General features: G+C 47.1%; 4 protein-coding genes across 9 annotated transcripts; 2 read left to right on the plus strand and 2 right to left on the minus strand.

Annotated features, from left to right (window-relative positions):
* Window positions 1-378: 378 nt before the first annotated feature.
* Window positions 379-8,542, minus strand: dxo (decapping exoribonuclease). 6 transcript variants are annotated; one of them, XM_088612316.1, is made up of 7 exons: window positions 8,432-8,542; window positions 7,389-7,861; window positions 6,154-6,380; window positions 5,502-5,721; window positions 4,309-4,444; window positions 3,813-3,907; window positions 379-3,289 (listed from the first exon to the last, which is right to left on the minus strand). In XM_088612316.1, exons 2-7 carry the CDS (start codon window positions 7,853-7,855, stop codon window positions 3,166-3,168), a joined length of 1,269 nt encoding a protein of 422 aa, XP_088468442.1. In that variant the 5' UTR covers window positions 7,856-7,861; window positions 8,432-8,542; the 3' UTR covers window positions 379-3,165. The 6 variants fall into 6 exon arrangements, with proteins under 6 accessions (XP_088468442.1, XP_088468440.1, XP_088468443.1 ...); XM_088612314.1 differs by having other exon boundaries at window positions 7,389-7,864; window positions 8,432-8,504; XM_088612317.1 differs by having other exon boundaries at window positions 8,354-8,484.
* A 163-nt stretch (window positions 8,543-8,705) lies between these two features.
* LOC148644803 (winged helix repair factor 1-like) lies at window positions 8,706-11,782 on the plus strand. Its single transcript, XM_088612329.1, has 6 exons — window positions 8,706-9,132; window positions 9,635-9,786; window positions 10,236-10,471; window positions 10,991-11,088; window positions 11,279-11,426; window positions 11,543-11,782. The coding sequence occupies exons 1-6, from the start codon at window positions 9,027-9,029 to the stop codon at window positions 11,586-11,588; spliced, it is 786 nt and encodes a 261-aa protein (XP_088468455.1). The 5' UTR covers window positions 8,706-9,026; the 3' UTR covers window positions 11,589-11,782.
* A 1,985-nt stretch (window positions 11,783-13,767) lies between these two features.
* LOC148644804 (zona pellucida sperm-binding protein 2-like) lies at window positions 13,768-17,793 on the minus strand. Its single transcript, XM_088612732.1, has 16 exons — window positions 17,658-17,793; window positions 17,491-17,570; window positions 17,346-17,407; window positions 17,223-17,258; window positions 16,868-17,032; window positions 16,692-16,794; window positions 16,409-16,596; window positions 16,136-16,259; window positions 15,876-16,048; window positions 15,713-15,798; window positions 14,795-14,922; window positions 14,526-14,715; window positions 14,313-14,454; window positions 14,132-14,234; window positions 13,968-14,057; window positions 13,768-13,865 (listed from the first exon to the last, which is right to left on the minus strand). Exons 1-15 carry the CDS (start codon window positions 17,660-17,662, stop codon window positions 13,972-13,974), a joined length of 1,671 nt encoding a protein of 556 aa, XP_088468858.1. The 5' UTR covers window positions 17,663-17,793; the 3' UTR covers window positions 13,768-13,865; window positions 13,968-13,971.
* Window positions 17,794-18,380: 587 nt separating this feature from the next.
* Window positions 18,381-22,775, plus strand: LOC148644805 (zona pellucida sperm-binding protein 2-like). The gene is made up of 18 exons (XM_088612731.1): window positions 18,381-18,512; window positions 18,592-18,671; window positions 18,748-18,828; window positions 18,920-19,035; window positions 19,104-19,256; window positions 19,892-19,927; window positions 20,002-20,154; window positions 20,237-20,330; window positions 20,422-20,606; window positions 20,684-20,810; window positions 20,912-21,090; window positions 21,181-21,272; window positions 21,350-21,477; window positions 21,568-21,757; window positions 21,829-21,970; window positions 22,049-22,151; window positions 22,231-22,323; window positions 22,678-22,775. Exons 1-17 carry the CDS (start codon window positions 18,508-18,510, stop codon window positions 22,317-22,319), a joined length of 1,953 nt encoding a protein of 650 aa, XP_088468857.1. The 5' UTR covers window positions 18,381-18,507; the 3' UTR covers window positions 22,320-22,323; window positions 22,678-22,775.
* The last annotated feature ends 1,931 nt before the right edge of the window (window positions 22,776-24,706 follow it).

Consider the following 24,706-nt stretch of genomic DNA (forward strand, 5'->3'; position numbering starts at 1 on the left):
CCAAGGATTCGGGATCCCTGACTCTTTTCACGTTCAGCTTGCGGCCCATCGCTTACGTCCAACAGGGTAACGGACAAGGAAGGAAAACCACCGGCATTAGAAGGCGTGGCAGCAGCTCAGGTTAATGGGAATCCCCCAAGACTAACTGTTCTTGGCACTGAAGTAAGATCATTTTGCAAACAGGATAGGACCACCGTGTCGCTTTTCAATAGTTTTGGGTGCAACATTCATGCCTATGTGGGGCAAATACAATCTTCAGAAGAATTTGGCACTTATTCGCCAACCCGTTGTGTGAGATTTAGTTTGGCAACTTTGATATCTGTCGTGCCGAGTTGCGCTCTTTAGGTATTTTGTTAAACAAACTAATTGACAAAAATCTCAAGTTACAGACAAAAATAAACTTTATTCCTGATGTACGGTTTAGCAGATCTGGAACAGAATTTAAAAAGAATTTCGATATCTACAAGACTGAGGAATCTTAGATTCTTCAGATTCATTAACTCATTTTCAATCCCAAAAGCTGTGAAACAATATACATCATATTGCATAGGACAGTAAAGAAACAAGTACACAAGTTACACATTTTAATATACTATCCTAATTATATAAAAAGATTTAATCCCTTACCCACCCCAATAATTAAAATCCAATTCCTACCAAACACCTTTTTTCATGCAACACGAGTTAAGTTCTGTTCACCCTTTTCAAACTATCTGCGTCACAGGCAGAGCAGAATCGAAACTGTGCAGTTTCGGGGTACAAAGATAAAAGGAGAAATCACCCACATCTAGAATACTCACTTCACACAATAGTTGGAACCAGCGAGCTGCAGAAAAACACAGGCAGCTCCACATCACAAATGTACCATCCAGGAACAGCTGGGCTTGGTATCTTAAGGTACAATTGCAGTAAGTACTGCAGGCCCTGAGGCCACATTAACAGTATTGAAAAAGATTGAAAACTTAATTAAATTAAGTTATAGATATACATTTTGACTTGTGATGAATGGATAATTAAAAAATTCTCTTTAATTTTAAATGAGTGGGCACACTTGCCTTTTAATGACGATTTTGCATGCTGAATTAGAACTGGTCACCCACAGAAGTGTCCAGTTTGAACATTCAAGCATCGTTTGTTATTAATTTGTAAGAGGGATGAATACATTTGCAAGTCCCCGTATCTGAACGTACATACACCCAATTTGATCAAATTTCACACTTGAACATGCTTACCTTACTCGTCGTCTCTCCTGTGACATATTTCGAACAAAATGCAATTTCAGGGATGAAACGGTTAAGAAGCTGTGATATGACGTGACCGTCACTAAGTTTCAGTTTTTAAGAATCGAAAGTGAAAAACGAGAGCAGTCTGCTGTCCAGCTTTTGTCATTGGATGCAGCCCTGTCCTGGCTAGCTGATTTAGACATTACGTTTCAAACAATTTACAAGATCTACTACAGAATTCTGGAATTATTTAATGCATTGATTTATCTTAGGCTGCTGGTACCAGGGCTGAACAGGTATGACTGGCTTATCAAGCTGCAGCTCAGAGCCAATTGTTAACATGACAGAGAGCAGCCAAAAATCGCCAAAACCCTCGCAAGTGAAAGCTGCATCTGTCGTGATCACCTGCTTCTAATCCAAAACAACACCGTGCTCCACAGCCCCCACTGACGAGAAAAATCCAAACAAGTGTCATGTTTTCGTTTATATGATTTAGACCAGGGGTGCCCAACCAGTCGATCGATCGCAAGAAAGTGTGACAAAAAATAAACGGGCTATTTGACTAATTTCTTTTTTCAATAACCTTCAATAAAAGTGAGTTACAGAAAAGAAAAATGGAAAAATTAAAATCTCATCAAGCAGCAGTCGGTTTTCACAAGGCCTAATACAAGAGGGAAAGCGGCAATCGTCTCATCGCTCCGTGTGAGCCACGTCCAGGCTCAACACAAGTCATTCAGGGATCGAGAAGTCATAAAAAAAGCGTTTGCCGAGGCTGCTGACTTGCTGTCTGACTGAGACTGAGAGATTTAAAAAACAGACATTTTTGGTGAGGTTCCGACAGCTGTTGCCTGAAATCAAAGAGTTTCTCAAGATGCCCAAACATGATGAATATGCCCAAATAGAGGATGACCAGTGGCTTCTGGATTTCGCCTTCCTCACAGACTTGAATGTCATTTGTCATTTAATTGCTGTCATTTTAGTGATGGGTATCGTTATTGTACCAATGTGCCCACAGTCTGTTTTTCCTATATAAGAGCTTCAGATTCACACTGGTAGATTTCCTTGGACTGGCAAATGAAAAGGTAGATCTTACATTAAAAGGTTGGGCACTCCTGATTTAGACATTAAGTTTCTAACACTTTACACAATATAGTACAGAAATCTGGATTTATTTAATGCACTGACTTATCTTTGGTTTAACCCAGGCCTGTACCTGAACTACACATCCTATGATAACACAGGGCCTCGTCTCCTCAGCGCTGAAACAACTGCGAATCCGGGCTCGTATTTCACGGAGACTGGAAAAGGGAGACGTTGCTGTTGCGAGACTTATGGACGAAGGCCGCCTCTCACTCTCAATGCGTGATCCGCGCTGAAATCGGTTTATTTCAGTCCTGGCGACACGCACTCCGGGCAGCGAGTACTTGCACGAGGAGTCGGGATCGAGAACAGTGGCGCGCTCTCTGCCAGCCTGAGCCAGGAGGAAAGGGGCAGGGTCACTCCTCCGTGCCCAGCCAAGGACAATGCCAGTTGTGCTGTGCCGCCAGGGAAACCATGGTCACAGCTGGCTACCAGCACACCCTAGATCCGAATCAGCACTGAGGCCTTGAGAACGTGACCCTGTATGGATGCCTCTCCCAGCCAGTCAGGGCCTGAGGGTTCACTGATTTGAATATCCCGCGAGACGGACTCGATGCCGAACAGCAGCTCTCCTTTCTGTACCTGCGTCTCTCTGCCTCTTCCCTCCTGTTCAGCTTGACCCTCCACTCACAGTTCCCACCAGGTCCCGGGGGAAACCAAAGCGCTTCCGTGTCTTTACTTCCCTGTCTGAGTGCCGCTCAAGATTTCCTTGGCTGTACTGTTCTCCAGTGGGATCCGGCTGGATTCCTTAGAGCCATCGGGCCCTCAGTGGGGAAAACTACAGCGCTCAGCTGCGGTGGGCCTACAGGAGGTCCGTGTTTGTCATTTCCTTCACATACCAGTCCGGCAGGAAGCTGTACTCAGAGTCCCTGTGAACGGAGTAGGTGACATCTCGGTAAGGTTCCCAGGAGAACAGGTACACCACCCTAAGGCACAGGAAAGACAACCATGAGCATTAAAGCCACCACGCGCTGCCTTCCTGAACCACCACATCAGAACATCAGTCTTATTAGATGGCTGCAGAGAAAAACATTTGCAGTAGTAACAGTCAGTCTATGTGTAACCTTGCCATCCTGAAACCTTTTTATCTGGAGATCCGCTTCGGATTTTTCCAGCTGTGGCTGCCACCTACATACAGTAGCAGAAACAAACCCATAAAATCTCGCAATGATACAATAATAAGCCAACCCAGCTGCTCCGAGGGCTGTGGGGAGTGTGGAACAAGCTGCCCGGCCATGCGGTCAAGGTCAACGTCCAGGCCTCTTTCAGGAACCGGCTGGATGAGGTCCTTGGACCAATTAACTACCATCTATCAGACGAGCTTGATGGGCAGACCGGCTTTTCTCTTGTGTGACCTTTAATACTAAATGGACTGGGCAGGGACTCCCCAGGACCGTGGCCCTGGTGACCCCTGACCTCGATGCTGACAGTCCACACTCCCGACCTCACCTGGGGTCGTCCTCTGCAACCACAGTCTTGACGAAGGACAGGAAGTCGCAGCAGAAATTCATACAAACTGTTGGCTTCCAGCAGTTCGGCTCACTCTACAGAAGGGGGGGGGGGGGAGAGAAACAATCGATTTTTACGTCACAACCCCCCGGGCCAGTGTTTCTCCAACATAAACACACTTTCAAACAGCAATGTCGCAAGTAAGTAAGCATGATAAGTAAATGGGTAACGAGCTCACCTAACGTAAAAAGAGTCAAAAGAGCTGGAACAAAACCAAAATCAGCTGTAGATAAACCAAGGAAACACCCAAATACAAAAAGTGTGACACTCTCTCACTGGATCAAAGGGTACAAAAACTGTAAACAGCTCCTATATCCTTTCATCCACTGACTGAGTGTTACACTATTTCCTTAAAGACTTACTACAGACCAATGACACTCAATATAAAAGGAAACACACTCTACGAGATCCAAAGGTGAGGGCCCGCAGCGCCTACCTTGATGAGCTGGGAGATCTTAGAGGTGTGAAACGTTTCCACGGAGACGACGACACCATTATCGTCACGGAATCCAGCGACAATTCTTGGGACAGCCGGGAGGAAGGACTGAGCCCACCACTTCAACAGCTTGAACCTGAACCAGGAATCAAGAGGCATCACAAGGCAGCAGAAAGAAAAACAGTGACTGGGATTAAATATATCCACCTTGCCGACGTGGCAGTGCTGTGTGAGGACTGTGTATCCAGTACAGCATGCTTAAAACTATTCTGGTGCAGTGGAGGCTGAACTGTACCACACCTGTTTATACCCATTATGCTTTGCACACTAGACAAAAATCAAAAGGCTTGAGATTTTATAATAAATGCTTAACTGAGCCTTCAGGACATATTACCAGACATCATCTTGTAAGGAGGCCCTGCTGAACTGTGTCTCTAATAATAAAATAACACTACTACTAATAATAATTCCTTACACTTATGTAAAGTAGCGTTTTTCTGGACACTCCGCTCAAAGCGCTGTACATGTAATGGGGATCCCCTCCACCACCACCAGTGTGCAGCCCCACCTGGATGATGTGCCAGTACACTCCCCACACACCAGCTCTCAGTGGGGAGGAGAGCAGAGTGATGAAGCCAGTTCAGAGATGGGGATTATTAGGAGGCCAGGATCAGAAAAGGCCAGAGGAAAATGTGGCCAGGACACTGGGGTAACACCCCTACTCTTTTTTGAGAAATGCCTAAGATTTTTAATGACCACAGAAAGTCAGATCCTTGGTCAAGACAGCGCCTTTTTTTTTTTTTTACATATAGTGTCCCCATCACTATACTGGGGCATTAGGACCCACAGAGACTGCAGGGTGAGCGCCCCCTACCGGTTCCACTAACACCTCTTCCAGCAGCAGCCTTAGGCTTCCCAGGAGGTCTCCCTGTTACTGGCCAGGCTCACACCTGCGGCGCTTCACTGGGCTGCCGGCTGGGAACTGCAGAGCGATACAGCTTTGAGCTCGTCCAAGAATGACACTTCTCTGACTAAACAGCTCCCAGCAGGGAAGGCGGTTTCCGTTCTGCCTGTAACTCCTGTCTCTATCAGCGCGACGTGCAAGACGCGATACTGAACTACAGACGGTACAGAGCTCCAGACCAGCCCTCCTCAGGAAGACAAATAACAGGCCCCTCGGTTTTCTTCCGCACCTGTGGAAGTTGCTGCGCTGTTTCGGGGTGCAGATCTCGGCGGAGGTCTTCAGCTCTATGTAACAGCCCGGGGCGGGGGGCGAGAGGGGGCTCTCGTCCCGACAGTCCACCTCTCCGGAGAAGAGCAGCCTGTGGCCGGCCAGCCGCGTCCGGACGACGGTGCAGTAGGCCTCATTGGTGTTCACCACCCCGCGGGGGGCAGGCCTGCCCCCGGGCTTGTCTGCAACATGGGGGCAAGAGGGCAAGAGGCTAGGGAGGCAGAGCCGCAGGCACGCTGGCTGCAGGGGGACTGTGTACTGCATAACGTTTGACTGGAGCACCGCACCGTGGGCTCTCGCTGAAATCGAATGTGGCGCGGGACACAAGCCTCGAGCTGTGATCCTTGCGTCTCACAGAGCTTGCCAGGGCAGAAAGCACAGAAAAAAAGGATCAGGAAGTGACAGGAGCTCGCAGACTTGGGATCGCACCGCGACACCGGTCCCGTTTCCCACAGGGAGACCCATCCTCCAAGTCAGCATTCATGCCACACAGAAAAAGAACAAAAACGAGGCCTGTCAGGCCTGGGTGCTTGGCTGAGGATAGGCAGCGGTGCCGTTTTGGGTTTCGGGACAGCAGGAGTTAGGTCTTGCAGCTCTCCCACGGGCCTGCCTACCTGCGCAGCAGTACTGCTCGAACCTGTAGCCCCAGAACATCATCTCCTCGTGCCTCTCCGTGCGGCTCTCGCGGCTCTGGCGCGCGGCCTCCGTCTCCACCTCGCTCACGTAGAGCGTGCCGCCGAGCTGCGACACCGCCAGCAGCCAGCCCTCCCTCGTCTCGTACGACGTGGTGAGCAGCTTGGTCAGGTGACCGCGCCACGTGACGAAGTCCACGTCCAGCCTGCTGGCGCCGGCAGAACCGCAACCCCAGAAGGAGAGGAATGACACCGCCGTTAACCCCTCGCCTCCGGCTGGCCTTCACCCTGGAGCTCTTTCATTGAACCAACACAGTTCAATTTACACCTCTGATTGGCTTCATCTAGAGGTGAATAATTGAACTGAGAGCTCAGATGGAACAGAGACCAGCAGGTGCGGGAGACCCCGTGTTAAGCTGTTTCATTATGTCACATTATTTCATTTAAGTGACTTGACTGGTTTCTGAGATCACTGGGAAGGCAGTGTTAAAAAAAACACTTGTCTTTCAACCAAGGTATGCAGCTTTGGACTTCTGCTGGGAAAAGCACAGTATTAAAAGGAATGACTCCATCCTAAACAGTCTGCAAGACACACAAGCATGACCCATGTGAGAGTCCCAGGCCTGGTCCTGGAGGAACACACGCCTGCTGACTGTTGTTCCAAGAGAGCTCTGTCACACAAACTGAACACACAATTCACTTCATGAGAGCGTTCGCACTGTTCGGCTGCTTTCAGCTCTTCGATCTTTTGGAAGTGACCTTTTACCTACGGTGCTGCAGAAGCAACATACACACTTGTGATTGAGGGGGAAATAAAACTTGGCAAATATTCCACTCAAGCAACTTACTGCTTTTATTCAATTCAGGCTGCAATGAGGTGATTAGGTTGGGCTGGAATGAATCCCAGCAGGCATGTGGGCCACCAGGACTAGGATAGGGAACTCCTGATGTTCCTGCTATTGGGTTGCTGGGGTTTGGAATCTGCATTAATTTCTCACAAGGTCAAGAAACGAGTGCTGTTAACTACCTCAGCGGCAGCCTCCAGTACACCAGTCCTGGAGTATCTGCCCCTAGTGATGTGCAAGAGCAGCAGAATTCACCCCTCCCCGTCATACCCCTGCTCTTCATGTACTTGCAACAGGAACCGCAGCTCGCTTTGACAGAGGGGCGGGAAACATGCAAAAGCACAGCGTGCTCAGGCGTCCGGCCAGCCCTACCTATTGAAAGCAGGCGACGCCGTGCCACCTTGGTCCGGGGTCCCCCGGAGCTTCGATCTGTTCGCCAGGATCCACCGGAGAAGGTGATCCAGTCCCTCTTTAACGGCCTCGTCCCTCTTCACGTACCGGTCGCGGTAGCCGTCTCTCAGGTCGAAGTTGGGGCAGCGCTCCGGCTGCACGTAATACCTCAGCTGCCTGGCGTCGCTGAAAAACCTGCGCTTGGCGTCCAGGGAGAAATGCCCCACCTCCACCGGCTGCTTGTACAGCGGGAAGTCTCTGTCGTACAGCTGCTTCCGCACGCTCAGCACCCGGGGAGGAGGGGAGCCGGGGGAGCTTCTCTCTCCGCGGCTGGAACTGCCTCTCTTGCTGTCCTCGCCGCCCCCGCTCCTCTCTTCCCTGCTGCGCTTGTGCTCAGACCGGACACCGGCTGACCCCCGGTGGCCACACGGGCTGTGGCGACGGTCCATCGTCTTCTGCTTCGATCCCCCCCCCAAAAAAAACAAGCTACATATTAACACGTATTTTTTTTCCCCGCAAGGCTTTAACTTTGAATAAACGTATCTCCTGTCATGCCTTTGCGGCTAAAAGACCTGTAGCCTGTTTCCTATCGGCACACGAACCTGCTGGTTTCGATTCTTTTCTGCTGCGGTGACAAAGTGTAAAATCTCCAGGCTCGCCCACATTCAGATCGCATGCCAGGAGCGTCCTTGCGCACGTTAGAGAGGGACTAACACGTAGAGCAACGTTCACTCGCCAACGTCCGTAAATTCCAATAGTTAATCATCTGTAGGAGCGTTTCATTGTTGTCCCACTACGTACACACATTACGCACTGTTATAAGACAGCTATATTATCACTCCTGCGACCCCCATCTCTTACATGTTCAAATCATTATAACCTGATCCACGAACGCAATGGCGCAATTCAATTCTTTGCAAGAGAAAACAGACATTACAAAAACATACATGGATACTCCCAGGCACCCAAAGCAGTCACACCAGGTGTACAGTTCAATGTAGAATGTGAAAAAGGAATTGCAGTACCTTATTTTAAATTCAGCAACTGAGCCGCCATACCTGCGTACACAGTGTTCAAATGGCGGCTTTGTTCTACGTCATTGTCCTGCGACGAAACATTGCGTCACAACCAGTCGACACAGAGTGCCCAGCTGGCAAAGAAATAACTTTTTTTTGTAGTTTTGGAATAGTGGTTGTTTTTGTTGTGTTATTGAAAGATACAATTAGACATTACCCTCTGATATTTGGCTTTAGGTTGCTGACGGTTAGTTTACTGAATTGATCTGGGATTTAAATTACCAGGTTTATGTTTATAAACCGATTTCGATAACTAACTTCCTCCCAAGAAAATAAACCGATTTCACCTCAAGCGTAGGCGTCTTGTATGGAGTCCTGGCTTCTGCACCACCGTTTTGAATAAAACAGTTCTAATGTATACGTTTTACGTTTTTACTCCAGTCCAGGAACCCCTTCATTATTGGAATAAGTAAATTACAGGTTATGCACTGATGTATCTCTGCGTAAAATAAGTGAGCACAAGACTTCCTCGACCTGATTGCGGTGCATTAATAAAGGCGAGCATCGGAGAGGTTGTCGATATTGATGTGTCCGTCCCGCAGCGATGAACAGAAAAAGGACATTGATATCGGACACCTTCAGAGCTAAGAAGAGGAGATCCGAGACAGAGCGTGGACTACAAGAAAATGGCAAAACGTCAATATCCCAAGGTATTGAATTACGAATTATTTCAATTTTATTAGTCTGAGCTTTTTTAAACTTTTTTTAACTTTTTTTTAAAAGACTTTATGGTTGCCAAATGATACTCTTTTGTACCATGACTGAAAAATTAAATCCAGTAAATTATTTCTTTCTGAAACAGAAGTGACAAATGACACAAGTTTGATAAAACAAAATGACAGAGAGTGCAAAATGATGGATAGTTATTAGACTAGCCCTTTATACTCCAGACCCCAAGTAAGTCCGTTTTGGGGACTTTTCTGCAACAGTTCAGCTTTCTCTTTCCTAGACTGCAGCTTTCCATTGCAACTTCCTTATAGAAGTTGTGATCACATTGTCAGTACTTCTTAGATTTGTAGATGGGGATAGAAAGGCTTGTAGGTGTTTTAAATTGGCTTGTGTGAGTGGTGACAAACTGAAAACAGAGCTATATTACATTATTTTGCCAAGATTAAGTGGGATCCTATCAGCTCCTTGATTGTGTTATTCCAGCTGCAGAGGGACCTCTGGACATTATGGCAGCCCTGGAGAACTTGATGTCTCTGTTTCCTCGAAAGCTGTTTAATGACACCCTGCCGCCCATAGTGATGAAACACCAGCTCTACAGTATTCATAGAGACAGAACACTTGTGGACCGGCAGCTGGTAACACTTCCCTCACTCAAAAGAGACTTCTAAGAATAAAAGAAATGTGATTTGTAAGAACTAAAAAAAACAGGGTAGTATTTTGTCAGAGGAAAGTTGTGTTTGTTCTTTTTCTTCAGATATTGTGATGTGATATCATTCTAACGAGCCTGGATATATGCAATAGTTGATTCTTGCTACGCCAAGATACCCTGGCAGGTAAAAGCTTGCTGGAAGTGCAGGTGAGTTTAGGATAGATCAGAGTCCAGAAAGCTCTCTCTTCCAGCATTATAGCATAAACGTTTCATGGTTTGATGTCGTGGAAAGGTGCCGAAGAAGGTAAAGTTTAATTTCTGCCTTCTTGAGAGCATGTTTTCTGAGCCTCAATACTGACATCAGAATTTTCTTTGCAGCTGCACCTTCATGACCTGTTTTTCTATTCTTTCTGGTTTATCCCTCCGTTCTCCCAGAGTGAACTGAAGGACCAGGGGAAACTGCTGATGTTCCAGCTCGGCTTCGACTCGGACACGGCTGCGGTGGTCTTTGCGGACGAATACAAAGCCAAAGTGCTTGCGGGAGAAGCCGGGAGGGAGACGTCTGGGACCGTGGAGAGGTTCCTCGAGAACGTGCTGCCCGTGTGCTCTGACCTGAGTTTCAACAAAGAGAAGATGCTCAAGGAGTTCCTCTTCACAGACCAGGAGATCACGTACGAGACGGCCTTACACTCATCTCTCTTCCCTCATTCCCTTTAGCGAGCTGGCAGTTTTTGTACAGCATTTGCTGGTTGTTGTAAGGTGCTTTTTGTTTTATAGGTAGTGTGGTATAGTGGTTAGCATTGTTCCCTCTCAGCAACAGGGCTCTGGGTTCAATTCTTGGGATGCTGTCTGCCTGGAGTTTGTATGTGCGTCCCGTGATCATGTGGGTGTCCTCTGGGTGCTGTTTTCTTCCGGCAGTCCAAAGACATGCTGATAGGTTAATTGACTTCTGGGAAAATTGTCCCTGGTGTGAGTGATTGTGTGCGTGTGTGTCTGTGTGTTTGTGTTTGCCCTGCGATGGACAGGCATCCCGTCCAGAGTGTATCCCACCTTGTGCTCTTTGCTTGCAGGATGGGCTCTGGCTCCGCCGCCCCCCCGAACTGGATCAAGCAGTTAGAAGATGGATGAGGGGGGTATAGTTCGGGTTTCAGACCTCTTTCACTTGTCATACCTTTTTTTAAAAAAAACAGACAACTTGTGAAGGCTGGAGTCCTGACGGTCCGAGACGCAGGAAGCTGGTGGCTGTCCATCCCCAACACTGGCCGCTTCACCAAGTATTTCCTTCAAGGTGGGTGAAGACAGGGCAGCACCGCTGTACCCTCTTGGGGAGAAGGGTGTTGCGGTGCAGGTGTAACTCATTCTTAGAAGCGTGCTCAGAACACTGTAAGAATGATCTAAACTACGCAAACTCACTACAGCAGAGATCAAGTGAGATGTCCCTGCTTTGTAAAGCCGATGTCCTTGGGTGGCTTCCACAGGTCGCAAAGCTGTGCTTGGCATGATTAAAAAATCCAGGTACGGCGAAGTCCTGCAGTCCAGCCTGGAGAACAGGAAGGTCACCTCCCAGGTGAAGTTTGGGATTCAGTACCACATCCATGACATCATCGGCGCAGAGCTGGTGGAATGGTAAGACAGCGGTGGACTGACGGCATGAAAAAACATTTATGCTCAATAACCTGTCATATAACGGGAAATGTTGGTCTTTAATCTTGAAGTAATTATACCCTATTCCTCCCCTCCAGCATACCTACTACATCAGGAACGTTGCTCCGGTTTGCAGACACGTGAAAACCACGTTCCCTTAATGGAGACACAAACGCGTCCTGTTTCACATCCATCTGGGAAGAGGCAGAGGACGTGGTTGTCTGTTTGAATTAATTTGGTACTGCACAGAGTTAATTATGTAACCTTATGTGTATGTCTTATCTAAATTTGATTATGATTTAAATGCTGCTTAAATAAATGTGATGTACTGTATGCTTCGCACTGTCTCCATCCTGACTGCATCTCTGCATGCTGCACCACCCATGCGTTCTCCTCCTCAGCAAGACCAACACCTTTCTTTGCACATCTTCAGACAGAGTTGGACGGCATGGGTTAGGTATGGAAAAGCCAACTCAAAGTGCTCTTCAGAGAGTGCCGATTCCAATCACTGCAGCGGTATTGGAGAAAATACCAACATTGCCTGTTAATCCTAGATAGAGCCTCATGTTATTGGGCAAACACAAAATAACACTGAAACTTAATGGAATGTGAAAAAACTTTCTCTTACAAACTAAAGATGTTTGCAACACTAGGAAAAGGTGCCCGTGGCTGTCAGAGCTTTCACTCTAGAGGACAGCGAAGACTAAGCCGTTTCAAATTCAGACTGAGCTGCCAGCACCCACCGCCAGAAGAAACAATACTCTTCCTCAAGAGACATCGAAAACACATACATGAGAAGTGTCATTATGAAAAAATGTGAAATGTTTTTTTACCATCAAGAGTAATGACTGTTGAGTGTTTTTGGCCATTAGTACCGCAGATGTTCGGGTTAGCTCACGCCAATAGCCTCCACGACGTCGTCCCACGATTTCCAGGTTAAGTTTATTGGTCTCGGGGTCCTATTGGTCTAAGAACAGATCAAGCCGTCACAGAATTTAAAAAAAAAAAAGTACTTTATTGCTGCCGCTGCAGTCTCCCCATCGGGGAGGCAGTGTCTGTCATGGGGGTGAGTGTTCACATCGCACTTAAGCGGTTTTATGAGGTGAGAGGACAGACTTTCTTCTTGAGTGGGGTTTTTGTTTTGTTTGTTTGTGGTTTTAATATCGATTTCTGTGCTGCTGTTGGCCTTCAGATGGCAAGCAGGGGAGGTCTTGGCCCATCAATGGAAAGGGGAGTTGAATAAAGTTATTTTCATTCCTGGTGGGGAAGGTATTGTGCTGTCCAAGGAAGTCATGACTTATTCTACTTGACTTCCCCCACCCCTGCAGCTGAAAAACCAGTTGTATCCTGGCTGACCTGTCTTACTGTAGCAACATGTACATGGAGGTACAATTCCATGCTCTGTTGGCTATTCTGTATATTAACATGAAAACCGTGAATGAACCTTGTTCTTCCCATTCTCCTCGTCTTCTCTTAAGGCTTCCATTCCCCCAAATCTCCTGCAGTTTAACGCTGTAAGTAGGCTTCTTCCACTGCTCTAGTGCATGGGGAGGGGTTTCAACATGTACAGTGGATGGTTGCATCAGTGCCATGATCCTGTTTCAAGTGCCCCGTTTCTGGCAAGGTAAACCCTGTACTTTTCATAATGGGCATGAAAGGGAAACGGCTGCAGTATTTGCCATCCCTGCCATCTGTGCAGAACAGTCCAGGACTGGAGCCGAGGTTGAGAAGTGTTCCTGGGAGCTCCAGCTCGGTGTAGTCGCTGAAGGGTCCTGATTGGCTTATCCTTGACGCCAGTGGGGGCGGTGCTTCCCGTTTCCTCCCCTCTAGGTCTTGAAAAGTGCTCCCGAGTGGTCGGTGGCGATGAATGATGGGAGGGAGCGAGTCACCACGATGCTCGACCAAGCCGGGCAAAATGGCTATAGGCTGAGCAGCGTGGCGGGCAGCCTGGTCATCCGAGCGTACCACACCGCAGTGGGGCTTCAGGTCTGGTGCCCATTTTCTCCACTTCCTGCCAGGAGACATCTACTGGCGTGCGTGTTCTACTGGTTATACTTCTCTTCTTAGAGACCCCACACAAAGCCTCTGTACCTGACAGATCTCCAGCTCAGGACTGACCTGTGGAGCGTGTCACTTTCCATCCATGTGGTCATGATCTGTGTGCTTTGGAAGACCCCCCACCCCGTGGGCTTAATGTGCTGCATATGACTGAGGATATAATGAGCATGTAAGCCCATGTGGCGCATGGGGAAACATTTCATACAATTAGTCTAGTAGTCATTCCTGGGTCACTGGGAGTTAAGAGTAATAAAGGGAATTAAAATCAGTTTGCAAAACAACCTTTATTGCTGCACCAAGATTACAGTGGCAATAAGTCTTAACTTCTGCAAGTCCAATAGGCAGGGGTGTTAAGTTTCAAACCTAAGGAGAACAGAAATGATTAGAATTATTTTTCAGGAAACTAGAAGCATAAGTCTGCTTTTCATGATTGAAATACACAAAGCCAAATGTCAGGATTCTTACCAGTTCAGTGGAGAGCATTCTGAACAGTTACTGGTCCTGGCAAGCTCATTAACACCTCACTCACGAAGGGGGAGGACTGATCCTTCAGACCTACAGGGAGAAGTGTTTAGAGTTGCTCTGCAAGATGGACAGTGCTTGTCCATCACCCCACAGAAAAGCCTCACCTCGTCTCCTCCTCCCTTGAAATCCACTGGGGCAGCTCCTGGAGCACAAGGCAGAGTCCGGCCTCTGGGAGGCACAGATCAAGGTGCTGCAGTGGAAGTACACCTGCAGAGGAACAGGGGGAGTCAGATGGGTCCAGACAGCTCTCCAGTGTCCAGTCCAACAGCCCTTCTCAAAGCCTACCGAGTCCGTCAGCTGGTGGCCCTCGGAGACAAAGGTGAACATCTTCACCTCAAACCTCCTGTAGTGGTTTGGGAACTGGACAGTCGGGAAGCGAGACATGGGGTGCTGCACAGTCTTGTAGTTGTCCTCCTCATACTCACAGCTGGAAGACAGGTGGCCTGTGAGACACTGGATGATGGGTAGAGGAGTTTTGGTCATTGTAGGATTTCTCACCCATCCACAATGATGTCCCAGCGAGGAGCAGTGCTGGGATCAGGGGACGCAGTAGCCCAGCAGTCATTCAGAGCCAGCTTGATGTTGGGGTCCTGTCTGTTGAGCACCTGCACCTCCAGGTACAGTGGCTCCTGCAGGTATTTCAGGATGGGGTAGTCCTGGGTGCCATAGGGCTTGCTGTACTGAACATCTACAATACAGGAAACCAGGAGCATTGAAACCAGCCCAGTACGAGCAGCCTCACAGACAGCTCTGTGACTGCAGTATACCTGGATAGGCAAGAAGCACCACCTGAATCTCTCCCTGCTCCAGAACAGGAGGAGGTGGGGCTTTGGTATTCATCTGGACGGTTAGCAAGGGATCAGCACTGCCATTGAAGTAGCACACCACTGTCAACCTGCAAGAGAGGACTGTGAGCAGAGCTGATGGATCCACTTTCAGGAAGTAACGGAAGAGACCACATACAGGTTTGTAAATGTCCACAAACTGCACATTACATTCTCCAGTCTATAGAATGAACAATCTGTAGGAGCCTTGCTCTGCCAAACAGAATTTCACTTGTTTGGCTTAATCAAGACCTTTAAAGTGGATGCAAATATCATACTTACTGCAGTATATTTCTATATACCTGTAGGCATTCAATTTCTACTTATGAAAGAGGGATATGTACAATTTCAAAAGGCATCACATTAGTTGTAGCAATGTTTATACACCTATTCCTAACTTTAGATGTCTCACAAAGTTTGTCAGGACAACGCATGTATAGCATAATTTACATTTCCAAACGGAGGGCCCCTATTTGTAGAAAGGTGGGATGGTTCCCCTTGCCCCCCCCAAGAAATGCAGGAATAATAAAGCCTCAGACAATTTATTAGTACACTGGTGTCTTAACCTTCTCCTGGAGGGTCAGTGTTGGCAGGTTTGAATTTCAACTCCACTCTTAAGCCAATAATCAGCTGGTTATGCCCATCTCCCAGGTCTTCAGGCACTACATCTTTAAAAGAGACCTTAATTACCTGCAGACACACTGACAGGACCAGGTTTGAACATGCCTGTACTCAGATGAGTGAACACTACAAAGGGGAGCCACTTGGTCATTAGTGTTAGTAAACCACAAATAATGAAGGTCCTTTAGGCCACATGTTTAAAACAAGGTCCACAAACCCCATATGGGAAAGCAGACTTGCCTGAATTCAGCATCTCTTGTGATTCCCCCTTGAATTCTCTTCACAGCAACAATCTCATTTTCATAAACGAGTTGGCCATTCAGCATCTGCAGAACAGCGACAAGTTGAAGTGCTACAGTGCAAGACGGGAGGAACAGCAGGTCAGTCGAGAGCAGGACTCCACCTTGACTGTGGTCCCACAGCTGTCCAGGGGGATGCGATACTGGAGGCCCCCCGCAGACACACCGGCCGGCCTGCAGGAGGGATCCCTCAGCTGGACAGTGGACAGGTTCAGCACAGGAACGGTGGATCCCACCGATACGTCTACATCCATGTAGCCATCCTTGCACAGCGGCACTGCAGAGAAGAGCACAGGAGTGGCCAAGAGAGTGTAGAGAGTACAAACAAGCAACAACTGTAGGATTTGCCTAGAGGAGAAAATACCCATGTTGCACTGGCAGACAGGTTCAATAGTCATAGAGAACTCTGCTCCCCTCACATCAAAAGTCATCTTAGTTTCTGGCAAGGCATTTTGCCTGGAAGATGCATTGTGGTCATCCTCACAGTACTGCAAGAGGAAGACAAGATTTCACTTCAACGTCTTTAGAGCTCACATTCATCTTGCACTAGCATTGACCAAACATTGGATTTAAAAAAAAAAAATCCAAACCAAGTGGAAGGATGTGGATCTCTCTTGTGTAACAGCTGTTGTCTTACCTTCTCCTCCACCAGGGGGCTCGAGAACAAGACTGAAATCCGAGTCTCATCAAAACCTTGCTGGATTTCCAGATCGGGGTAGTGCCGGGAGGGCAGATAGGTCCGTGTTCCGACAGTCATGCGGACAAGGCTGCCAGTGAACTTCGGGATGTGGATGACCAGTTCGGTCTTGCTGCACACCACCGGATCTGCAGTTGGAGGCGCAAGAAGCGGTCTGCCATCACCTGCATGGCATGATGGGACTTTCGATATGTCGGCTAGAAAGCGAGAACAAGATGCTTACCGGGCACACAGATCATTACGACGTGGATTAAAATCGCCACGCTCAAAAGGTCATTCTTCAGCTGGAGATCTGCCAGGTAGAGGGACTGCGTTTTCAAGGGCTTCTGGTGAGAAAACTACAGAGTCAGAATTCTAGTCCACCAGCCAAAGAAAGCAGAAACGACAAACACCACTGGCCTCAAAGATCTGAAGTCCCTTCGCAGTGAAGTAGGCTCTGATCACCAGCTTGCCATCCACTTTTCTCAGTTCGTAGCCATTTTCACTGGCCTGGTCAAGAGCCATAGAGATTTGCTCCCCACCATCATTCACCACAAAAGACCACTGAGGTCCCTTCATCATGGCCTGAAAGAAAACAGCCCCACCCAGCCAGTTTGAAAACACACAAAGATAGTGAAGAAAATCAAGAAGAGGAGATGTTTTAGTACACCAGTGATTTCAGGAGATCAACGTAATGCTTTGTGAATTAAATATCCAACACAGACCCATGAAGATCTGCAGAAAGGATGGTTTATCGGTAATAAGCTGAACTTACTCTGCCAAAGTCTGGAAATATTTGAGGAACTGAAGCCTGTGGAAAGGCAAAAAAAAAAAAACAAGTCAAGTTTGCCAAGACAAGAAGCGTTTTAGTGGCTCTGTTCTTCTATCGAGTCTGTACCTCCATGTATGTTTTCCCACAGTTGGTATTGTCCACTTCTATAGGTATGACGGACCCGGGGCCTAAAGACCAACGAGACCGTGAATACAAACGGCAGTTCACACGCTTCAGTAAAAACGAAAGCTGTTTGCTCAGAAGCCTTTACCCGTTTGAGCACTGGCCAAGACGTACATAGCCATAAGGCGAAGGATCAACGACGCCGAAGGCGATAACACATCAAACCACCTTCACAAAAACAAACAAACAAAAAAGAATTTAATACCACGTAACAAAAAATTAAATAAAAAAGTGTGCTCGCGTGAAAACGCTTACCCCATTGAAACTGTTGGTCTTAACCACCTCCACGCCTAAAAAATTAAAGCACAAAAAAGTCTTACAGCCAAGCCACCGGTAGGCTGATTTATATATAGCGTGTCACAAGTTACTTTATTTTCCCCACGGGCCAATGAGACGCGCAAAGCAATCACATCGTGATAGACACTGCGTGTAGCCAACCAGCACACCGTCGGCTGCACAGAGTTTATTCCTAAATCGCGAACGACCGTGAATCCGTTTCAATTGATCCCAAATCGGGGATATTCTTACGCGTTTTCCTCCTGTGCTGCTTCAGTGACAGATTAAAAACAGGAGAGCGGATGATCATCCAAAAACAAAATAATTCTTATTTTCCATATTACTGAAGTGCGTAATTTCGTTATTGACAATATTACCGAAATGCAGACAATTTGCAATTAGTAATCAATTATTGCGTTATGGTTTGTAGTTATATAGTAGTATGTGCGCTAACATTGTGTCGGAGTTGAGCCACACTTTCATAAACCAACAAATGTTTCACGCGCTTAACATACCAAAATGATTTCAAAGAGCAAAATAACTACAATATCAATCGACACATCGAAGTACTTTATAGGTCGCGTCAACGACCACACCTGTATTCCGGACCCCGACGCCAGGCTTGCCTGATTGAAGCGCTCCTCCCACCTGTGATCAGCGCATTATTGAGCGCAGGAGGCGGCGGTGGCCGCACCTGTCGGAGACCAGCTATTTAAGCCGCAGTGGATGCCTACAAGGCTATCTAGTTGTTCTTGGAGAAACAGTTAGAGTTGGTGTTGGACTTGAGTAGCCTTCCTCTTTCCTGGAATATCTCTATCAAGCATAAGCCATGGGGTAAATAAGAGGCTAGTTTTCTTTATCACTCTTTTAAGACTCTGTCTGTGCCTCCTACTTGATGATGATCTTTCTGCAGGTGGTTCTTCAGTATCCCGTGTCTAATGGTGTGGCTGTTGAGGTTCTTCAGTGAGTCCTTCTGTTCTGTGCTGCAGGAAGGTAAGAAACATGTTGATTGTCTTAAGTCTTATTGCAGATCAACTTGGTGTTTCTAAGCTTTTATTTCTTATTCTAGGGGGTGTTCTATGTGGAGATGAGGGGATGACTCTTTATCTGCCTTCTGAAGCCAGAGAAGGTGCTAAACTACTGACAACAGGTAACAGAATATGCTGGGTTTTGTCCCTGAACCTCAAGTAGCCTCTTCATGAAGCTGTACTGACTAGGAGGTCACTTGAACTTCTTCTCAGATGGCTCTGACGTTCATGTGATTGACAAAGACTACGCGGAGAAGTGTCACTACACCCTGGGAGATGATGGCCAGTACTTCTATGCTGCCTATAAGGCCTGTGAAGTGAAGGCAGAGGTGAGTTACTTAAATGAGCACTCCTGTGTCCAGGAGACCTGGTGGGTCAATGATCACTCTTGTTTCAGAATGGCAGCTTCTCCCTGGCTGTGCAGCTCAACTATACCTCTGAGGGGGCTCCTGCAGGCGAAACCTACATGATGGTGTGTGAGCAGCCCCAGTCGGATAATGCTCCTGGAATCCAAGTAGGAGCCACTAAATGTGCACGAACTGGAATGGAGGTAAAAAGCCGACTGTGCTTCAGCTGTCTAGTTAAGAGCCTTTGCTATTAAGACTTGGAAAGTTATACTGCCTTGCTGCATTTTTCTTCATGTTTCTTCTAGAATAGACTCTATCCAAACTTCTGGGTCTTCTACCCCAGCCTGGCTCTGGAATGATACTCCTGCTGCTGGAGTATTGGGTGAACCTATGATCTAAAAGGGTGCCGTTTAAAACCACAGCGCTGCCCTAACTTGCCATTTGGCTTGTATATGGCAACAAGTGATGCCAAATGCCATGGATGACTAATCCCAAGTCAGAAGCTCCCCCTCGGGGTAGTACAATGGTTATCCTTGCTGGGCCCTGGGTTCAATTTCTGGGATAGTTTCTCGGTGTTAATGGATTTCCTCCCCCAGTCTGAAGATGCCCTAGTAATATATTTGGTTTCTTGGGGAGGGAATTGCTCCTGGTGTGCATGATCTGTGATCTGGTGCTGCATGACTCAGTTTGGGGAAAAATTAGTCAGCAGGGGTTGCCCAGCATTTGGCCACTGAGAGCTGAGATAATAGCTTGAACTCGACTTGGAACCTCCTTGCATTTTCAGGAGGCTGCAGAAAAGACCATAGCAGCTTCACTATAGCCCCTTCCTCTCCCACAGGTACCTATCATGCAAACCCTTCCGCCCCTTGATGAGGTAAGTTTTTTTTTTTTTTCTTTCCCCTTTTTGATTGGAAAGGCTCTTGGCCTAAGTGCTCTCTGTCCTGGTAGCCTTCTGTAGCTTCAGTGTGGTCCGTGTCCATTGCTGGAAGCCGGCCCATGACCCTGGCCGCTGCCATGCAGAAAGGCTACTCCTTCACGAACGTCCGGGGCAACATGATCATTGGTGCTTCATTCACAGCTGATGCAATCCAGGTGTTTGGGGTAAGTGGAGATTGCAGCAACATGGGTCAAAGTGCCCAGTGTGAACTCCATGTTGACTTGTTTCCTATAACGTCTGTTCCAGCTGGGTGCACCTGAGAGGAGACTCTATCTTGCACGTCTCACCTTGATCTACAAGCCTGGCTTTAGAATTAACATATTGATGATCTGTGTGCCTGGTGAGTTGTGTGTGTTTTTTTTTTTTTTTTGTGTGTGGGGGGGTGAAATGAATGCAGAGGTCAATGACAAAACCATTCTTCTGTCCTTTAGATCCAGTCACTTGTGATACCACCAGCATGAACATCTCTGTCCCTAAATTCTCTGGTACTTTTTTGGGTATGGCCATTGGAACAGCCTGGTACACCTCCTCTAGAGCAGTGCCTGATATTTCCATCTCGACAAATGGTGCTTTACAAATAACGGTGTCGAGACGTCTCTCTGTAGTTGGTACCAAGGTAGGTAGCCAAAGCTGCTGGAATGATATGCCTCCAGCATGAATGAATGCACACCTGGCACTCTCCTCCCTTTGTAGCGCTGTGGCCCAGATGGGTCTGGCATACAGTCCTTCCTGCCAGAGACCAGCCTCTCCTTCAATATGGGGAGAAAACCAGTCACGATGTTGCTCAATCCTACATGCCCCTGTCGGAACACCACAGGAGGTAAAGAATCCCTTCTCTCACAGGGATTGTGCTCCAGTCCCAAATGCCTCCTTGTAAAGGCTGCTCTTTCAACTTCTGTACTTTGGACTCTTCTTCTTTAGGCCCTACGCCATTATGCATAGGTGGCAAAATGAACTTCGAAGTCCTCAGCACTATTACTGTGCCTCCCTTGGACCTGTCTACTGTGAGGCTGAGGGATTCCTCATGTGGGCCAACTTCCTCCTCTGCAGGCCGCCTTGTGTACAGCATCCCTCTCCTGAGCTGTGGCACAACCCTAACAGTAAGGGGATCTCCACTCTATTGTCTTCCCCAATTCCAGACTAGTCCATGTTGCTGAACTGGATGGTGATGGCACCTCTTCTGCTTTCAGGTGGTAGGTGGCAAACTCATTTATGAAAATGAGGTCCGCTCCCTGTTGAGAGATCGGACTATGGGTATAATCACGAGAGACAGTGAATTCAAGTAAGTTCTATGAGGTATTAACCTACTCCCCCCACCCCGTCTACCCGTCCATCTCATGCCAAGGGTTTTTATTCCAGGCTGACCCTGAGGTGCTACTACAATGGAAGTGTTGACGCATCATTGGGTGTCAATGTGAATACAAAGGCCCCACCTCTGCCTGTGCGAGAACAAGGCAACATTGTTGTAGTTCTTCTTGCTTATCCAGGTAAATGGTTCAATTTCCCCTTTAGCAGATTAGAGGGGAAGATCTAGCTGGAAGGTCAGTAGTGCAGAGTTTTACTAACATCTCTCCTAGATGTTCAGTACAGCAGGCCCTATGGCACCCGGGAGTACCCCATCCTGAAATACCTGCAGGAGCCAGTGTACCTGGAGGTGCAGGTGCTCAACAGACAGGACCCCAACATCAAGCTGGCTCTGAATGACTGCTGGGCTACTGCGTCCCCTGATCCCAACACTGCTCCTCGCTGGGACATCATTGTGGATGGGTGAGAAATCCTACAATGACCAAAACTCCTCTACCCATCATCCAGTGTCTCACAGGCCGCCTGTCTTCTAGCTGTGAGTATGAGGAGGACAACTACAAGACTGTGCAGCACCCCATGTCTCGCTTCCCGACTGTCCAGTTCCCAAACCACTACAGGAGGTTCGAGGTGAAGATGTTCACCTTTGTCTCCGAGGGCCACCAGCTGACGGACTCGGTAGGCTTTGAGAAGGGCTGTTGGACTGGACACTGGAGAGCTGTCTGGACCCGCCTGACTCCCCCTGTTCCTCTGCAGGTGTACTTCCACTGCAGCACCTTGATCTGTGCCTCCCAGAGGCCGGACTCTGCCTTGTGCTCCAGGAGCTGCCCCAGTGGATTTCAAGGGAGGAGGAGACGAGGTGAGGCTTTTCTGTGGGGTGATGGAAACCCAGCACCTGCCCCTCAATGTGACTTTTAAACTGGTTTGTCTCCCTATAGGCCTGAACAGGGTTCCCTCTCAATACATTACTACACCCCCAGTAACTAGTTTGCCAGGAGCTGTAGCTGTTCAGAAGACTCTCCACTAGACTGGTAAGATCCTGAATTTGATTACATTTCCCTAATCAAGTTTTCAATTTTCCTTTTCTAGGCTTATAAAGGTTTTTTTTTTTTGCTTCACTTTCAGAAGGTAATGATTGCTTCAGAATAAGAGTTGGATGTATCGGCTTCCTTTACTTTGTGGCAAAGTTCAAGTCTTGCAGTAGCCCTAACTAAAGGACTGTCTCAGACTAATGTATTCCCTGAACTTTACAAGATCTCAAACTGTCCGGTTGTCTTGCAATGTGGAGGCTATAAAAACTTAATGTGACATTGCTTAAATCGACAATTGCCTTGGTCTCTTGTTACCACATTTAGATGTGTTTTTTTTTTTGCCCCTCACTGTAGGTTGAATCCAGCAGTGCCTTTGTCTCAACTGAAGTTGAATGCTCTTGCAATTGCTGAAATACTTATTGTTTTGGAATAATAAATTGAGGGAAAAATCATTCTCTGGTCTCTTTCTTTTAAACACCATCTTGATCCTGTTTAAAGGTTCTTGGCATTTCAAGCATGGCAGGAGCTGGACAGATCAGCATAAGAGCTGAGTTACAATGGAGTCTCTGTAGTTTCCTAGATGGAAATACCCATCTGCATTTTCTTAAGTGTATTGCAATATGGCTTCTTGGTCACCTTTTTGATAGAAACTAGAGGTTGCTAGAACTTCTCTTCTCTAAAAGTTTGGTGATGTAGAGTCCACACTTAAATGGCAGCAGCACTGTAAGTTATCCAGAAGGGCAATGGATTGTCTGCTAAACTGCACTATCTCCATTTTTAGATGTAGAATTGATTGTGGCATAGGGGGCATCATTGCAACTTGCCTAACCCCAGGTGGGCTCAGTACAGCATGTCTCCCCTGTACAAGATAAGCTATAGGTTAGGACTTGGTCTTCCTTCCTGGGCCACAAGAAGGCCTTTCCCTTCCTTTTGAAACAGCTGATGCTAAATACAGCTGCTGGAGATGCTAAAGAAATCTTTGCCTGGGTCTGAGTTTTCCTGCTCTTTTACATGGGCTCAGAGTGAGGTTTTATTCATGTGGAATGTTTGTCCTGCTTTTGTCTATGTTTTTAGTTTTTTACACTGTGTGTCTAAGTTATGCCATTAGATTACTTCTAGTGTTAATGCTGCCCAGAAGGGAAAGTTTTTCTGTCTTCATGCCCCTTTGGGTAAGGGCTAAATTAACTGCTCCCTGCACTTACTTAATTGCCTTCCACAGTGTAGTGCTGGTTATGTGCAACACAGAGTGTGCTCCACTTCCCTGGGTATGGGATCAGAAGTGACTGTTCCAGTCCAACTCTCCTTCAGTTTTCAATCATTTGCACCAAGAGCCTGTATCTTCATTTGCATGTCTGCTTTTTCTCTGTATCCAGTTCTGTAGGTATCTTTTCTTTAAAGATCTCTAGTGAAGCCAAACCACCAATCCAGGCAAGGTCCTCATTATACAGTGAGTGACAAAACTTGCACTACAGGGTGGCCTTAATCAGTTTAATTTACTCTCAAATCGCTCTGTTGCATCTATTGCCTATACCGTAAGTACTCATTTAAAAATTCCCTTTTAGCGCAGGAGCTGAACAGCTGTTGCAGCCCAAACTACATGTGACCAAAACATCCCATTAGGTATATGGTCTACCCTCTACCTATCTTTTACCAGGAGTTAAGCTGATCTGGTTTCTGGGATGCAAGAGAAATTTTAAAGGGAGAGAGTGAGATCTGACCATTTCTACACTCCAGGTCAAAAGCAGGAGAGGAAACTACCGGCAAGTGCATTTAACCCCGAGAACCAGTGGCCTTATTTTACACATTATAGCAAGCTGCCCAGACAACTGGTCAAAGGTTGGCAAAGGTCCCCTGATTTCTTTCATGTAGCAGCTGCACAAAAGTCTGAGGTCACTAAGGTACTAGTGTACAAATGTTGCTTCCTCTCATTTGTGACCATTATGCTCAGTGTACATTTCTGGGGCTTTGCCTTCTGCATTTAAGAGGCAGTAGCCTGACCTTACATTTAATGGAGCCCATGACAGCTTAATTGCTTTCACACTACAGCTCAAACTCATACAACCCCCTTACTGGCCCATCCAGCTTTTCAATTTGGTTTTAATGGTAATGGGTTTAGTTTTTGAACAGTTTGACATTTTATGCTCAAGACACTACACAAAGTAAGTTTGCTCATGGTTAAGCCATACAGTAAAAAACAACTTCCACTCCTTTTGTCATCATAGCAGCTGGATACCTTTAGTTTTATTCAGATAGTTAAGAATGAGAACTCCTTCTGTGCATATTACACTAGACAATGAACAAGAATATTTGCTATACCTTATTCAACACAGGTGCTTTTGGAATAATTGCTTACAACTATATATACACTCTTCTGGACACCCCA

The sequence above is a fragment of the Lepisosteus platostomus genome, chromosome 19 (assembly GCF_059453375.1).
Source record: "Lepisosteus platostomus isolate fLepPlt1 chromosome 19, fLepPlt1.hap1, whole genome shotgun sequence".
NCBI lineage: Eukaryota > Metazoa > Chordata > Actinopteri > Semionotiformes > Lepisosteidae > Lepisosteus > Lepisosteus platostomus.